We start from the raw sequence: 12,974 nt of genomic DNA on the forward strand, positions 1-12,974 counted from the left end.
TAAATTCATTCTCATCTGCATTACCCTGTACTTTCATTCTGTACCCTCCAGACTCTTTAATGAAGGCTTTTTTAAAGAGCCATGTTTTTAGATTTTTCTTAAAAGTTTTGAGATTATTCTGTAATCTGAGTTCAGGGGGCATCGTGTTCCATAGTATGGGCCCAGCCAATGATAAAGCCCTTTCTCTCACTTGGGTTAATTTTGCTGACTTTACTGAAGGGATTGTTAGTAGTGCTTTGTTTGCTGAGCGGAGGTTTCTTTGTGGAACGTGTACTCGTAAGGCTGTGTTTAGCCAGTCTGCTTCTTTATCATATATTAGTTTGTGTATGGTGCATATATATATATATATATATATATATATATATATATATATATATATATATGGTGCATTAGCAGTGCTGTGTGTGAAGGTATCAGTATTGGAATACCAGAGGGTGATTCAAGGAAGGAATGAGGTGCATTAGCAGAAATGCATGTGGAGGGCTGCAGGGCAGGAGTGAGATGCATTGGCAGCACTGTGTGTGGGGGTCTCAGTACTGGAAAAACAGGTGAGGTAGGGCAGGAGTGAGGTGCATTGGCAGAGGTGAGTGTGGGGCACTCAGTACTGGAATAGCAGGTGAGGCAGGGCAGGAGTGAGGTGCCCTGGCAGAGGTGAGTGTGGGGCTCTCAGTACTGGAATGGCAGGTGAGGCAGGGCAGGAGTGAGGTGCATTGGCAGAGGTAAGTGTGGGGCTCTCAGTACTGGAATAGCAGGTGAGGCAGGGCAGGAGTGAGGTGCATTGGCAGAGGTGAGTGTGGGGCTCTCAGTACTGGAATAGCAGGTGAGGCAGGGCAGGAGTGAGGTGCATTGGCAGAGGTGAGTGTGAGGCTCTCAGTACTGGAACAGCAGGTGAGGCAGGGCAGGAGTGAGGTGCATTGGCAGAGGTGAGTGTGGGGTCTCAGTACTGGAATAGCAGGTGAGGCAGGGCAGGAGTGAGGTGCATTGGCAGAGGTGAGTGTGGGGCTCTCAGTACTGGAATAGCAGGTGAGGCAGGGCAGGAGTGAGGTGCATTGGCAGAGGTGAGTGTGGGGGTCTCAGTACTGGAACAGCAGGTGAGACAGAGCAGGAGTGAGGTGCATTGGCAGAGGTGAGTGTGAGGGTCTCAGTACTGGAATAGCAGGTGAGGCAGGGCAGGAGTGAGGTGCATTGGCAGAGGTGAGTGTGGGGCTCTCAGTACTGGAATAGCAGGTGAGGCAGGGCAGGAGTGAGGTGCATTGGCAGAGGTGAGTGTGAGGGTCTCAGTACTGGAATAGCAGCTGAGGCAGGGCAGGAGTGAGGTGCATTGGCAGAGGTGAGTGTGGGGCTCTCAGTACTGGAATAGCAGGTGAGGCAGGGCAGGAGTGAGGTGCATTGGCAGAGGTGAGTGTGGGGGCTCTCAGTACTGGAATAGCAGGTGAGGCAGGGCAGGAGTGAGGTGCATTGGCAGAGGTGAGTGTGGGGGTCTCAGTACTGGAATAGCAGGTGAGGCAGGGCAGGAGTGAGGTGCATTGGCAGAGGTGAGTGTGGGGGGTCTCAGTACTGGAATAGCAGGTGAGGCAGGGCAGGAGTGAGGTGCATTGGCAGAGGTGAGTGTGAGGGTCTCAGTACTGGAAAAGCAGGTGAGGCAGGGCAGGAGTGAGGTGCATTGGCAGAGGTGAGTGTGGGGGTCTCAGTACTGGAATAGCAGGTGAGGCAGGGCAGGAGTGAGGTGCATTGGGAGAGGTGAGTGTGAGGCTCTCAGTACTGGAATAGCAGGTGAGGCAGGGCAGGAGTGAGGTGCATTGGCAGAGGTGAGTGTGGGGGTCTCAGTACTGGAATAGCAGGTGAGGCAGGGCAGGAGTGAGGTGCATTGGGAGAGGTGAGTGTGGGGCTCTCAGTACTGGAATAGCAGGTGAGGCAGGGCAGGAGTGAGGTGCATTGGCAGAGGTGAGTGTGAGGGTCTCAGTACTGGAATAGCAGGTGAGGCAGGGCAGGAGTGAGGTGCGTTGGTAGAGCTGTGTGTGGGGTCTCAGTACTGGAATAGCAGGTGAGGCAGGGCAGGAGTGAGGTGCATTGGCAGAGGTGAGTGTGAGGGTCTCAGTACTGGAATAGCAGGAGGTGCTGCAGGGCAGGAGTGAGGTGCATTGGCAGAGCTGTGTGTGAGGGTCTCAGTACTGGAATAGCAGGAGGTGCTGCAGGGCAGGAGTGAGGTGCATTGGCAGAGGTGAGTGTGAGGGTCTCAGTACTGGAATAGCAGGTGAGGCAGGGCAGGAGTGAGGTGCATTGGCAGAGGTGAGTGTGGGGCTCTCAGTACTGGAATAGCAGGTGAGGCAGGGCAGGAGTGAGGTGCATTGGCAGAGGTGAGTGTGGGGGCTCTCAGTACTGGAATAGCAGGTGAGGCAGGGCAGGAGTGAGGTGCATTGGCAGAGGTGAGTGTGGGGGTCTCAGTACTGGAATAGCAGGTGAGGCAGGGCAGGAGTGAGGTGCATTGGCAGAGGTGAGTGTGGGGGTCTCAGTACTGGAATAGCAGGTGAGGCAGGGCAGGAGTGAGGTGCATTGGCAGAGGTGAGTGTGGGGGCTCTCAGTACTGGAATAGCAGGTGAGGCAGGGCAGGAGTGAGGTGCATTGGCAGAGGTGAGTGTGGGGGTCTCAGTACTGGAATAGCAGGTGAGGCAGGGCAGGAGTGAGGTGCATTGGCAGAGGTGAGTGTGGGGGGTCTCAGTACTGGAACAGCAGGTGAGGCAGGGCAGGAGTGAGGTGCACTGGCAGAGGTGAGTGTGAGGGTCTCAGTACTGGAATAGCAGGTGAGGCAGGGCAGGAGTGAGGTGCATTGGCAGAGGTGAGTGTGAGGGTCTCAGTACTGGAATAGCAGGTGAGGCAGGGCAGGAGTGAGGTGCATTGGCAGAGGTGGGTGTGAGGGTCTCAGTACTGGAATAGCAGGTGAGGCAGGGCAGGAGTGAGGTGCATTGGCAGAGGTGAGTGTGGGGGTCTCAGTACTGGAATAGCAGGTGAGGCAGGGCAGGAGTGAGGTGCATTGGCAGAGGTGAGTGTGAGGGTCTCAGTACTGGAATAGCAGGGGAGGCAGGGCAGGAGTGAGGTGCATTGGCAGAGGTGAGTGTGAGGCTCTCAGTACTGGAATAGCAGGTGAGGCAGGGCAGGAGTGAGGTGCATTGGCAGAGGTGAGTGTGAGGGTCTCAGTACTGGAATAGCAGGGGAGGCAGGGCAGGAGTGAGGTGCATTGGCAGAGGTGAGTGTGAGGGTCTCAGTACTGGAATAGCAGGTGAGGCAGGGCAGGAGTGAGGTGCATTGGCAGAGGTGAGTGTGGGGCTCTCAGTACTGGAATAGCAGGTGAGGCAGGGCAGGAGTGAGGTGCATTGGCAGAGGTGAGTGTGAGGGTCTCAGTACTGGAATAGCAGGTGAGGCAGGGCAGGAGTGAGGTGCCCTGGCAGAGGTGAGTGTGGGGCTCTCAGTACTGGAATAGCAGGTGAGGCAGGGCAGGAGTGAGGTGCCCTGGTGGAGTCCTGTTTTGCTCTCTGTACTAGAACAACAGGTGCTGACTGTAAGGACAGAACAGAGATTGGTGATACCAACCAGCATCTTCACCAACTTTCTCTGGCTCTGGTGGTTTGGTCTCCTCAGCCATTGTCAGAGTTTTCTCCTCAGATCCTTGAGCAAAATAAAGGAAAATGGAGCTAAAGGAAAATTAGTTTCTTACCTGATAATTTTCGTTCCTGTAGTACCAAGGATCAGTCCAGGACACCTGGGTTGTGACTCCGCACCAGTAGATGGAGACAGACTAAAACTTGTGGGCGGAGCATATATGCCCCTGTGCCAGTCACAGCCCCTCAGTCATACGTAATGTCAAAGTAGAACACAACCAGAGAACTAAACTAGCTAGAAACCGCTAAGAGAACGGGGAAACACCCCTCCTGGAAACAGACTCTCCAACCGAGAGAGTTAAACAAGCGGAACAAAATAATTCAGAACAAAGAGCGGACTCTCCATTACTTCAGCGCAGCACTGCGGGCGGGATCCTGGACTGATCCTTGGTACTACAGGAACGAAAATTATCAGGTAAGAAACTAATTTTCCTTTCCCTGTACGTACCAGGATCAGTCCAGGACACCTGGGATGTACCAGAGCTAAATTACCGAGGGTGGGAAGCAGAGAGTCCCGCTCGGAGTACCCTCTCTCCAAATCCCCCGGGATCGGTAGCCCGGACATCCAACCGGTAATGCCTGATAAAGGTATGTAACGACTTCCAGGTAGCCGCCCCGCAAATCTCTTGAGGCGATACCAGAGAAGCCTCCGCTCAAGATGCCGCCTGCGCACGAGTCGAGCGAGCCCTCAGGCCCACGGGAAGCGGTTTTCCCCGCACCCCTTTCTTAGGACCAGAGAACAGGACAAACAGATGATCCGTGACCCGAAAAGGATTACTGACCTCCAGATATCGGAGGAGGGACCTCCGCACGTCAAGCTTCCGCAATTCTCTCGCTTCCGGAACAGAGAACTCCCCGCCCGCCAAAGCGGGCAGTTCCACCGATTGATTCATATGAAAAGACGACACCACTTTCGGTAGGAAGGAAGGAACTGTGCGCAAAGAAACTCCGGAATCGGAAATACGCAAAAGGGGTTCACTACAGGACCGGGCCTGCAACTCGGAAACACGCCGTGCTGAGGCGATCGCTACCAAGAACGCCGTCTTAAGAGTGAGATCCTTAAGAGTCGCGCGTTTCAAAAGCTCAATAGGCGCCGTGCATAGGGAGGAGAGAACCCAGTTGAGGTTCCAAGCCGGACAAGGAAGACGCAAGGGAGGACGAAGGCGTTTGGCACCCCGGAGGAAGCGAGCAATGTCCGGGTGGAGCGCTAGGGACGTACCACGGACCGTACCCCGCAAACAACCGAGCGCTGCCACTTGAACCCGAAGGGAACTGCACGCCAAGGGAACTGCACGCCAGGCCTATGGCCAGACCAGCCTGGAGGAACGCCAGAATGTCGGAGACGGAAGCCGAAGTGGAGACCACCCCACGCTGCACGCACCAGTCCTCAAAGACCACCCAGACACGGACATATGCCAGACGGGGCCCTGAAGGAGCAGGCCCGCCATTCCGTGAAACCGAAGGGGCGCCGTTACCGCCAGCTGGGCGAGGTCTGCGAACCACGGCCGGCGCGGCCACTCCGGTGCCACCAAGACTACCTTGGCCGGGTGCAATTCTATGCGCCGTAGAATCATGCCGATCATCGGCCACGGGGGAAACACGTAGAGCAGCACATCCGTCGGCCAGGGAAGCACCAACGCATCGACGCCTTCTGCCCCCCGTTCTCGACATTGACTGTAAAATCGCGGGGCCTTCGCGTTGTGCCACGTGGCCATCAGATCCATGTGGGGAACCCCCCACGTTTTGCAAATGAGCAGAAAGCTTCGTCCCCCAACTCCCACTCTCCGGGATCCAGACGATGACGGCTGAGAAACTCCGTCTGCACGTTGTCGACTCCCACAATGTGAGACGCTGCTATGTTGCTGAGATGTAGCTCCGACCAGGCCATCAAGCGCTGAGCCTCCTCCGCCACCTGGGGGCTCCTTGTCCCGCCCTGGCGGTTGATGTATGCCCCTGTGGTCGCAACACTCGAACTGCCTTCCCCCGCCGCAACGGCAGGAAGGCTTGCAGGGCCAGACGGACCACTCTGGTCTCTAGGCGATTGATAGACCACTGGGCTTGCGACACGGACCATAGGCCTTGGACCGAGCTCCCCAGGCAGACCGCTCCCCAACCGAAGAGGCTGGCATCTGTGGTCACCACTGTCCAGTTGGGCACCTGAAGAGAGACCCCGGATGACAGATGCTTGGGATCCAGCCACCAGGACACCTGGGATGTACCAGCAGGCTGGACCTCGCGTGTCCCTTGAGTGGAAGCGGTAGATGGACCTCGCGTGTCCCTTGAGTTGAAGCGGTAGATGGAATTCCTCCGAGACCGGCTTCCAGCGGGATAGTAAGGATGACTGTAATGGACGCAGATGAGCGAATGCCCCGGGAACCAGTGCCAGCGTTGAAGCCATAGACCCTAGAACCGTAAGGTAGTCGCAGACCCGCGGTTGGCGGAGAGACAATAAGCGACATACTTGAGCTTGCAGTTTGCACCTCCGTTCGTGTGACAGGAACACCTTGCCCTGCTTCGTGTCGAAAGAGCTCCCAGATATTCCAAGGTCCGCGCGGGTGTCAGATGACTCTTGCTGTAGTTGACCACCCATCCTAGGGACTGCAGAAGGTGGAGGACCCTGGCTACCGCCATCCGACACTGATCCTCGGACTTTGCCCGAATCAACCAATCGTCCGGGTAAGGATGGACCAGGAGACCTTCTCGGCGCAGCTGCGCCGCCACCACGACCATCACCTTCGAGAATGTACGTGGGGCCGTTGCGAGCCCGAACGGGAGCGCTCGGAACTGGTAATGCCGCCCTAGAACGCAGAACCTGAGGAAGCGTTGGAACGATGGAAGAATGCCTATGTGAAGATATGCCTCCGTGAGATCCCGGGAGGCTAGGAACTCGCCGGGCCTTACCGCAGCGATGACTGAACGAATCGCCTCCATTTTGAAGTGAGGAACCCGAAGGCATCGGTTCACCCCTTGAGATCCAGAATGGGTCTGGACGTGCCGTCTTTCCTTGGGACGATGCAGTAGATGGAGCAACGGCCCTTGCCGTGTTGGCTGACCGGGACTGGGGAAATAGCTTCCAAACCTTCTAAGCGTTGGATGGTGTCGAGCACCGCCGCCTTCTTCTCGGGAGCTTTGCAAGGCGAGACAAGGAACTTGGCCGCTGGGGTATGAGCAAAATCTAACGCGTAGCCGAGCCCTATGACCGTGAGGACCCACTGGTCCGACGTTACACCGGCCCATCTCTCGTAATGACATCAACCGTGCCCCGCCGTTGGGAACGGCGTGCCGAGGCTGCGGCGAGAGATGGGCCGACCCCCTTTCATTGCGAAGACTTGGGCGCCGTGATTGCCAGAGCACCTCCTTGTCTACCGAAGCGCCTACCTCGAAGAGACTGTTGCTGCCACTGCGGAGTACGGGAGGAGGAAGACCTATACGAGCGCCCGGACGACCTTTGAGGACGCGACCTCCTGGGACCCCGAAAACGAGATCTGGCCGAAAAACGAGGACCTCGCCCAGGATCTATCCTCGGGAAGCTAGAAGGCCCTGTTTTCCCCCCGGGAAACATTAACTCGTCCAATTCCTTGCCAAACAGCAAATTCCCTTGAATGGTAGTGCCCTGAAATGAGCCTTGGAAGAACCATCCGCCGCCCAGTTGCGCAACCACAAAAATCGGCGTGCCGAGACAGCCGCTACCATGGACCTAGCCGACGTGAGCAGCAAATCGTGCAGCGCATCCGCGCCATATGCTATTGCAGCTTCCAAACGATCTGCCTGCGCTGCCTCGTCTGCGGATAAATCCGCATTGGCTTGAAGAACCTGGGCCCAGCGCAGACTGGCCCGCATAGCGAAATTCGTGCAGATGGCGGCCTGCACTCCCAGCGCGGAAACCTCGAAATCTTCTTGAGCTGCACTTCCAGCTTCCTGTCCTGAAGGTCCTTGAGAGCTGCCGCGTCCGTGACCGGAATGGTAGATCTCTTTGTTACCGCGGAGACCGCTGAGTCCACCTTGGGGAATATGAGAAGGTCCAGCGCATCCTCCGGAAGCGGGTACAGCTTGTCCATGGCCTTACTGACCTTCAGACCTAACTCCGGGGTGTCCCATTCCCGGGACAGAATATTCATCGAGGAGAAATGAAACGGGAAAGCCACTGCCGGACCCGAGAGACCTAACAGGACCGGATCCATGTTTGCTTCCTGACGGACTACCACCGGAGGAGCTTCTATTCCCAGCTCCTGGAGAATGGCCGGAATTAAGGGTGGCAGTTCCTCCCTGCAGAAGAGCCGGACCACCTTGGGATCATCACCTTCCACTGCTTGGGATCCCTTTCCGGCGCCTGGCTGAGCGGATTCGTCCGTCCCATCTCCGTCGGCCCCTTTCAGGGGCTTCTCAGGGGAATCAGAGTCCACCCCAGGGGGGGAATCGGCTTCCTGTGGGACGCCACGAGGAAGCCGCGTACTTTGGGAAGGGCCCTGGGACCCCTCCGCAGCGCCCTTAGGATTGCATGACGTCTTCCCTGGGGGGGGCCTTGCGGGGTCCCCCCCGGCCGCGCTTACTGCGCTTACACTTTAGGACTTTGCGCAACAACAGCGCCAAATCCTCCGAACAGGACCCCGAGGCTGAAGAATCATTCTCTGAAACCCCCGGGGACCAAGGGTCCCCCGAGGGGACCCCCCCTGTATCAATCCGCTGAGGAGAAAGCGCGGGAGGCAGGCCCGAGGCTCCTGTCGTTTCCCGCGCCATTTCACGGTCCGAGGCCAAAATGGCCGCCACTCCCGCGCTCAGCGGGAAAAAGTCTTGGGGCCGCTCTGCCGAGCCCCCCCCCTGCGCGGCGGCGATCGTGCACTGCGGGATCGAGCCCCCCGAGGTGCCTCGGATGACCCCTCTCTGCCCGGGAAGCAGGCCGCACACAGAGCACCGTGCTAAAGCCGCGCGCGCGCCGAGCCGCAGGCCCTACAGGCCGAGCCACGAGGCATGCCGACGAGCCGCGGCGAAGAGCGCAACGGGAGAAAAATTAAATTTAGCGAAACCGGCCCCCCCCGGCCTCCCCCCTGCCAGCGGCGCCCCCCCCGGAGACCCCACGGAGCGGCGACGCAAAGCAGCAGAGAGCTGAAGCCAGAGAGAACCGAAAACAAAAGTAAAACATTTTTTTTTTTTTTTTTTTTACAAACAACGCTTGTCGCTGTCCACGGTCCTGGAGCCCTAGTCCAGCAGGGGTGAGTGAACCGGGTTCCCCGGTGTCACCCCTGACGCTGCTACTGGGAAAGCCTGGTCCTCGACCCTAGCAGCGGCCTCAACCAGGGGGGGGTAGTCCCCTCAGGACCTCACAACCCCCCTGGGAGACAGGGCGGACGGGACCTCAGGGACAATTTAACAAAAATCAAAATCCCAATTAAAAACACTAAAAACTGGCCTAAAACCAAGAAAAGAAAGAACCGACCCTGACGGAGTACCAGAACCAGGGCAGGAAGGAGCTGTGACCTGACCTGCACCACCTACTGGAGACAGAGTAAGACTGAGGGGCTGTGACTGGCACAGGGGCATATATGCTCCGCCCACAAGTTTTAGTCTGTCTCCATCTACTGGTGCGGAGTCACAACCCAGGTGTCCTGGACTGATCCTGGTACGTACAGGGAATTAGAACATTATGTTGAAGATCCAATACTGGAATAGCAAAGTAATTCTCATTCATTTATAAACAACAAAATATTTACAAATATACAATATTCACCTTATTTACAAGAATATGCATAAAACATTCAGAAATTATTATATGATGTGTTCTTTAACATACGGGTAATGCTTTCAGGTTATCCCAGAATGCTCTCTAGATTGGGGGGGTGCACTGCTCTTTTTCTTGGCGCCTGATTTCCCAGATTGTGCTCATGACTGAGGTCTCCATTTCATTAAAGGGCAGGAGTGAGGTGCAATAGCAGAGCTGTGTGCGGAGGTCTCACTACTGGAATAGCAGGGGGATTACTGCAGTACAGAAGTGAGATGTATTGGCAGAGGTGAGTGTGGGGGTCTCAGTATTAGAATAGCAGGAGGTCTTCAGGGCAGGAATGTAGTGCATTAGCAGTGCTGTGTGTGAAGGTATCAGTATTGGAATACCAGAGGGTGATTCAAGGAAGGAATGAGGTGCATTAGCAGAAATGCATGTCGAGGGCTGCAGGGCAGGAGTGAGGTGCATTGGCAGAGGTGAGTGTGGGGCTCTCAGTACTGGAAAAACAGGTGAGGCAGGGCAGGAGTGAGGTGCATTGGCAGAGGTGAGTGTGGGGGTCTCAGTACTGGAATAGCAGGTGAGGCAGGGCAGGAGTGAGGTGCATTGGCAGAGGTGAGTGTGGGGCTCTCAGTACTGGAATAGCAGGTGAGGAGGGGCAGGAGTGAGGTGCATTGGCAGAGGTGAGTGTGGGGCTCTCAGTACTGGAATAGCAGGTGAGGCAGGGCAGGAGTGAGGTGCATTGGCAGAGGTGAGTGTGGGGCTCTCAGTACTGGAATAGCAGGTGAGGCAGGGCAGGAGTGAGGTGCCCTGGTGGAGTCCTGTTTTGCTCTCTGTACTAGAACAACAGGTGCTGACTGTAAGGACAGAACAGAGATTGGTGATACCAACCAGCATCTTCACCAACTTTCTCTGGCTCAGGTGGTTTGGTCTCCTCAGCCACTGTCAGAGTTTTCTCTTCAGATCCTTGGGCAAAATAAAGGAAAATGGAGCTAATTAGAACATTATGTTGAAGATCCAATACTGGAATAGCAAAGTAATTCTCATTCATTTATAAAAAAACAAAATATTTACAAATATACAATATAGGAAAATTAGTACTTTCCTGCTAATTTTCGTTCCTGTAATGCCACAGATCAGTCCAGACAAAAGGAAAATTAGTTTCTTACCTGATAATTTTCGTTCCTGTAGTACCAAGGATCAGTCCAGGACACCTGGGTTGTGACTCCGCACCAGTAGATGGAGACAGACTAAAACTTGTGGGCGGAGCATATATGCCCCTGTGCCAGTCACAGCCCCTCAGTCATACGTAATGTCAAAGTAGACAAAAGCCAAAAGGCAACCATAGCTAACCATACAACTTGGTAGGGAAAAGAAAACCAACACCCCTACAGGAACCAGACTCCCCAACCGGGAGAGCGAATGGATCAGCGTACTGAAAAACACAATAATGAGCGGACTCTCCGTTACTATAACGCAACACTGCGGGCGGGATCCTGGACTGATCCTTGGTACTACAGGAACGAAAATTATCAGGTAAGAAACTAATTTTCCTTTCCCTGTACGTACCAGGATCAGTCCAGGACACCTGGGATGTACCAGAGCTAACTTACCGAGGGTGGGAAGCAGAGAGTCCCGCTCGGAGTACCCTCTCTCCAAAACCCCCAGCTTCAGTAGCCTGAACATCCAACCGGCAATGTTTAATGAAGGTATGCAACGACTTCCAGGTATCCGCCCTGCAAAGCGTGTCGAATGAGCCCGAAGACCCACCGGCGGCGATTTTCCGCGCAGAATGTACGCAGAACCAATGGCTTCCTTGAGCCAACGGGCAATTGTCGTGCGGGACGCCGCAGCACCTTTCTTTGGACCCGAAGTTAACACAAACAGAAGATCCGTCACCCGAAACGGATTAGTAACCTCCAGATAGCGAAGCCGGGACCTCCGCACATCTAGTTTTCTCAAGTCTTTTGTTTCTCTGGGGAAGTACCTAGAGGAAGAACTAAATGGATGGGAGAATGAGAGAGATGTGGATCAGCAGTGGATCAATCTAAAAGGAGCAATCACCAAGGCAACTACTCTTTATGTTAGAAATGTAAAGAAAAGCAAAAGGAAAATGAAACCTATCTGGTTCTCAAACGAGGTGGCTGACAAAATTAAAGCTAAAAGAACAGCATTCAAAAAATATAAAAGATCCCAAAGGGAGGAGCACAAAGAAGAATATTTGATTCAACTGAGGGAGACGAAGAAATTAATCAAGTTGGCAAAAAGTCAAGCGGAAGAGAGGATTGCCAAGGAGATAAAAAATGGTGACAAAACATTTTTCAGATACATCAGCGAAAAGAGAAAAGTCCATAGTGGTATAGTGAAATTGAAAGGTGGAAATGATCAATGTGTGGAGAGAGACGAAGAAATGGCAGAAATATTAAATGAATACTTCAGCTCTGTATTCACTAAAGAAGACCCTGGAGAAGGACCATTTCTACACAAGAAGCTGGAGGGTAGTGGAATAGATGAAAATCATTTTACAGTAGAAAATGTATGGGAAGAGCTAAAGAATCTGAAAGTGGACAAAGCCATGGGGCCTGATGGGATTCATCCAAGGATTCTGAGGGAGCTCAGAGATGTGCTGGCGGGTCCGCTGTGTGACCTGTTCAATAGATCCCTAGAAACGGGAGTGGTGCCGAGTGATTGGAGAAGAGCGGTGGTGGTCCCGCTTCACAAGAGTGGGAACAGAGAAGAGGCTGGTAACTACAGACCGGTTAGCCTCACTTCGGTGGTGGGAAAAGTAATGGAGTCACTGTTGAAAGAGAGAATAGTGAAATATCTACAGTCCGGAGAATTGATGGACCAGAGGCAGCATGGATTCACCAGGGGAAGATCCTGTCAGACAAATCTGATTGACTTTTTCGACTGGGTAACCAAGGAATTGGATCAAGGAAGAGCGCTAGATGTCATCTACTTGGATTTCAGCAAAGCTTTTGATACGGTTCCGCACAGGAGACTGGTGAATAAAACAAAAAGCTTGGGAGTGAGTGCCGAAGTGGTGACCTGGATTGCAAACTGGTTGACGGACAGAAGACAATGCGTGATGGTAAATGGAACTTTCTCTGAAGAGAGAGCGGTTTTAAGTGGTGTACCGCAAGGATCGGTGTTGGGACCGGTCCTGTTCAATATCTTTGTGAGCGACATTGCGGACGGGATAGAAGGTAAGGTTTGTCTTTTTGCGGACGACACTAAGATCTGCAACAGAGTGGACACGCCGGAAGGAGTGGAGAGAATGAGACGGGATTTAAGGAAGCTGGAAGAGTGGTCGAAGATATGGCAGCTGAAATTCAATGCCAAGAAGTGCAAAGTCATGCATTTGGGGAGTGGAAATCCGAATGAACTGTATTCGATGGGGGGGGAAAGGCTGATGTGCACGGAGCAGGAGAGAGACCTTGGGGTGATAGTGTCTAATGATATGAAGTCGGCGAAACAATGCGACAAGGCGATTGCAAAAGCCAGAAGAATGCTGGGATGCATAGAGAGAGGAATATCGAGTAAGAAAAGGGAAGTGATAATCCCCTTGTACAGGTCCTTGGTGAGGCCTCACCTGGAGTACTGTG

General features: G+C 54.1%; 1 protein-coding gene across 27 annotated transcripts in view; it reads right to left on the bottom strand.

Annotated features, from left to right (window-relative positions):
* The window catches only part of CATIP (ciliogenesis associated TTC17 interacting protein), a 169,192-nt gene that overhangs the window by 123,732 nt on the left and 32,486 nt on the right, over nucleotides 1–12,974 (bottom strand). For 18 of the 27 annotated variants that reach the window (XM_029605068.1, XM_029605072.1, XM_029605086.1 and 15 more), the window contains exons 3-4: nucleotides 10,261–10,335; nucleotides 3,589–3,663 (exon numbers count right to left, since the gene is read on the bottom strand). The exons of 2 other annotated variants lie outside the window; for them this stretch is intronic. In XM_029605068.1, the coding sequence (XP_029460928.1) occupies nucleotides 3,589–3,663; nucleotides 10,261–10,335 (150 nt within the window). The remainder of the gene's footprint in view (nucleotides 1–3,588; nucleotides 3,664–10,260; nucleotides 10,336–12,974) is intronic. 7 more of the 27 variants (XM_029605067.1, XM_029605071.1, XM_029605078.1 and 4 more) reach the window with 2 other exon arrangements.

Source organism: Rhinatrema bivittatum, chromosome 6 (genome assembly GCF_901001135.1).
Source record: "Rhinatrema bivittatum chromosome 6, aRhiBiv1.1, whole genome shotgun sequence".
Classification (NCBI taxonomy): domain Eukaryota; kingdom Metazoa; phylum Chordata; class Amphibia; order Gymnophiona; family Rhinatrematidae; genus Rhinatrema; species Rhinatrema bivittatum.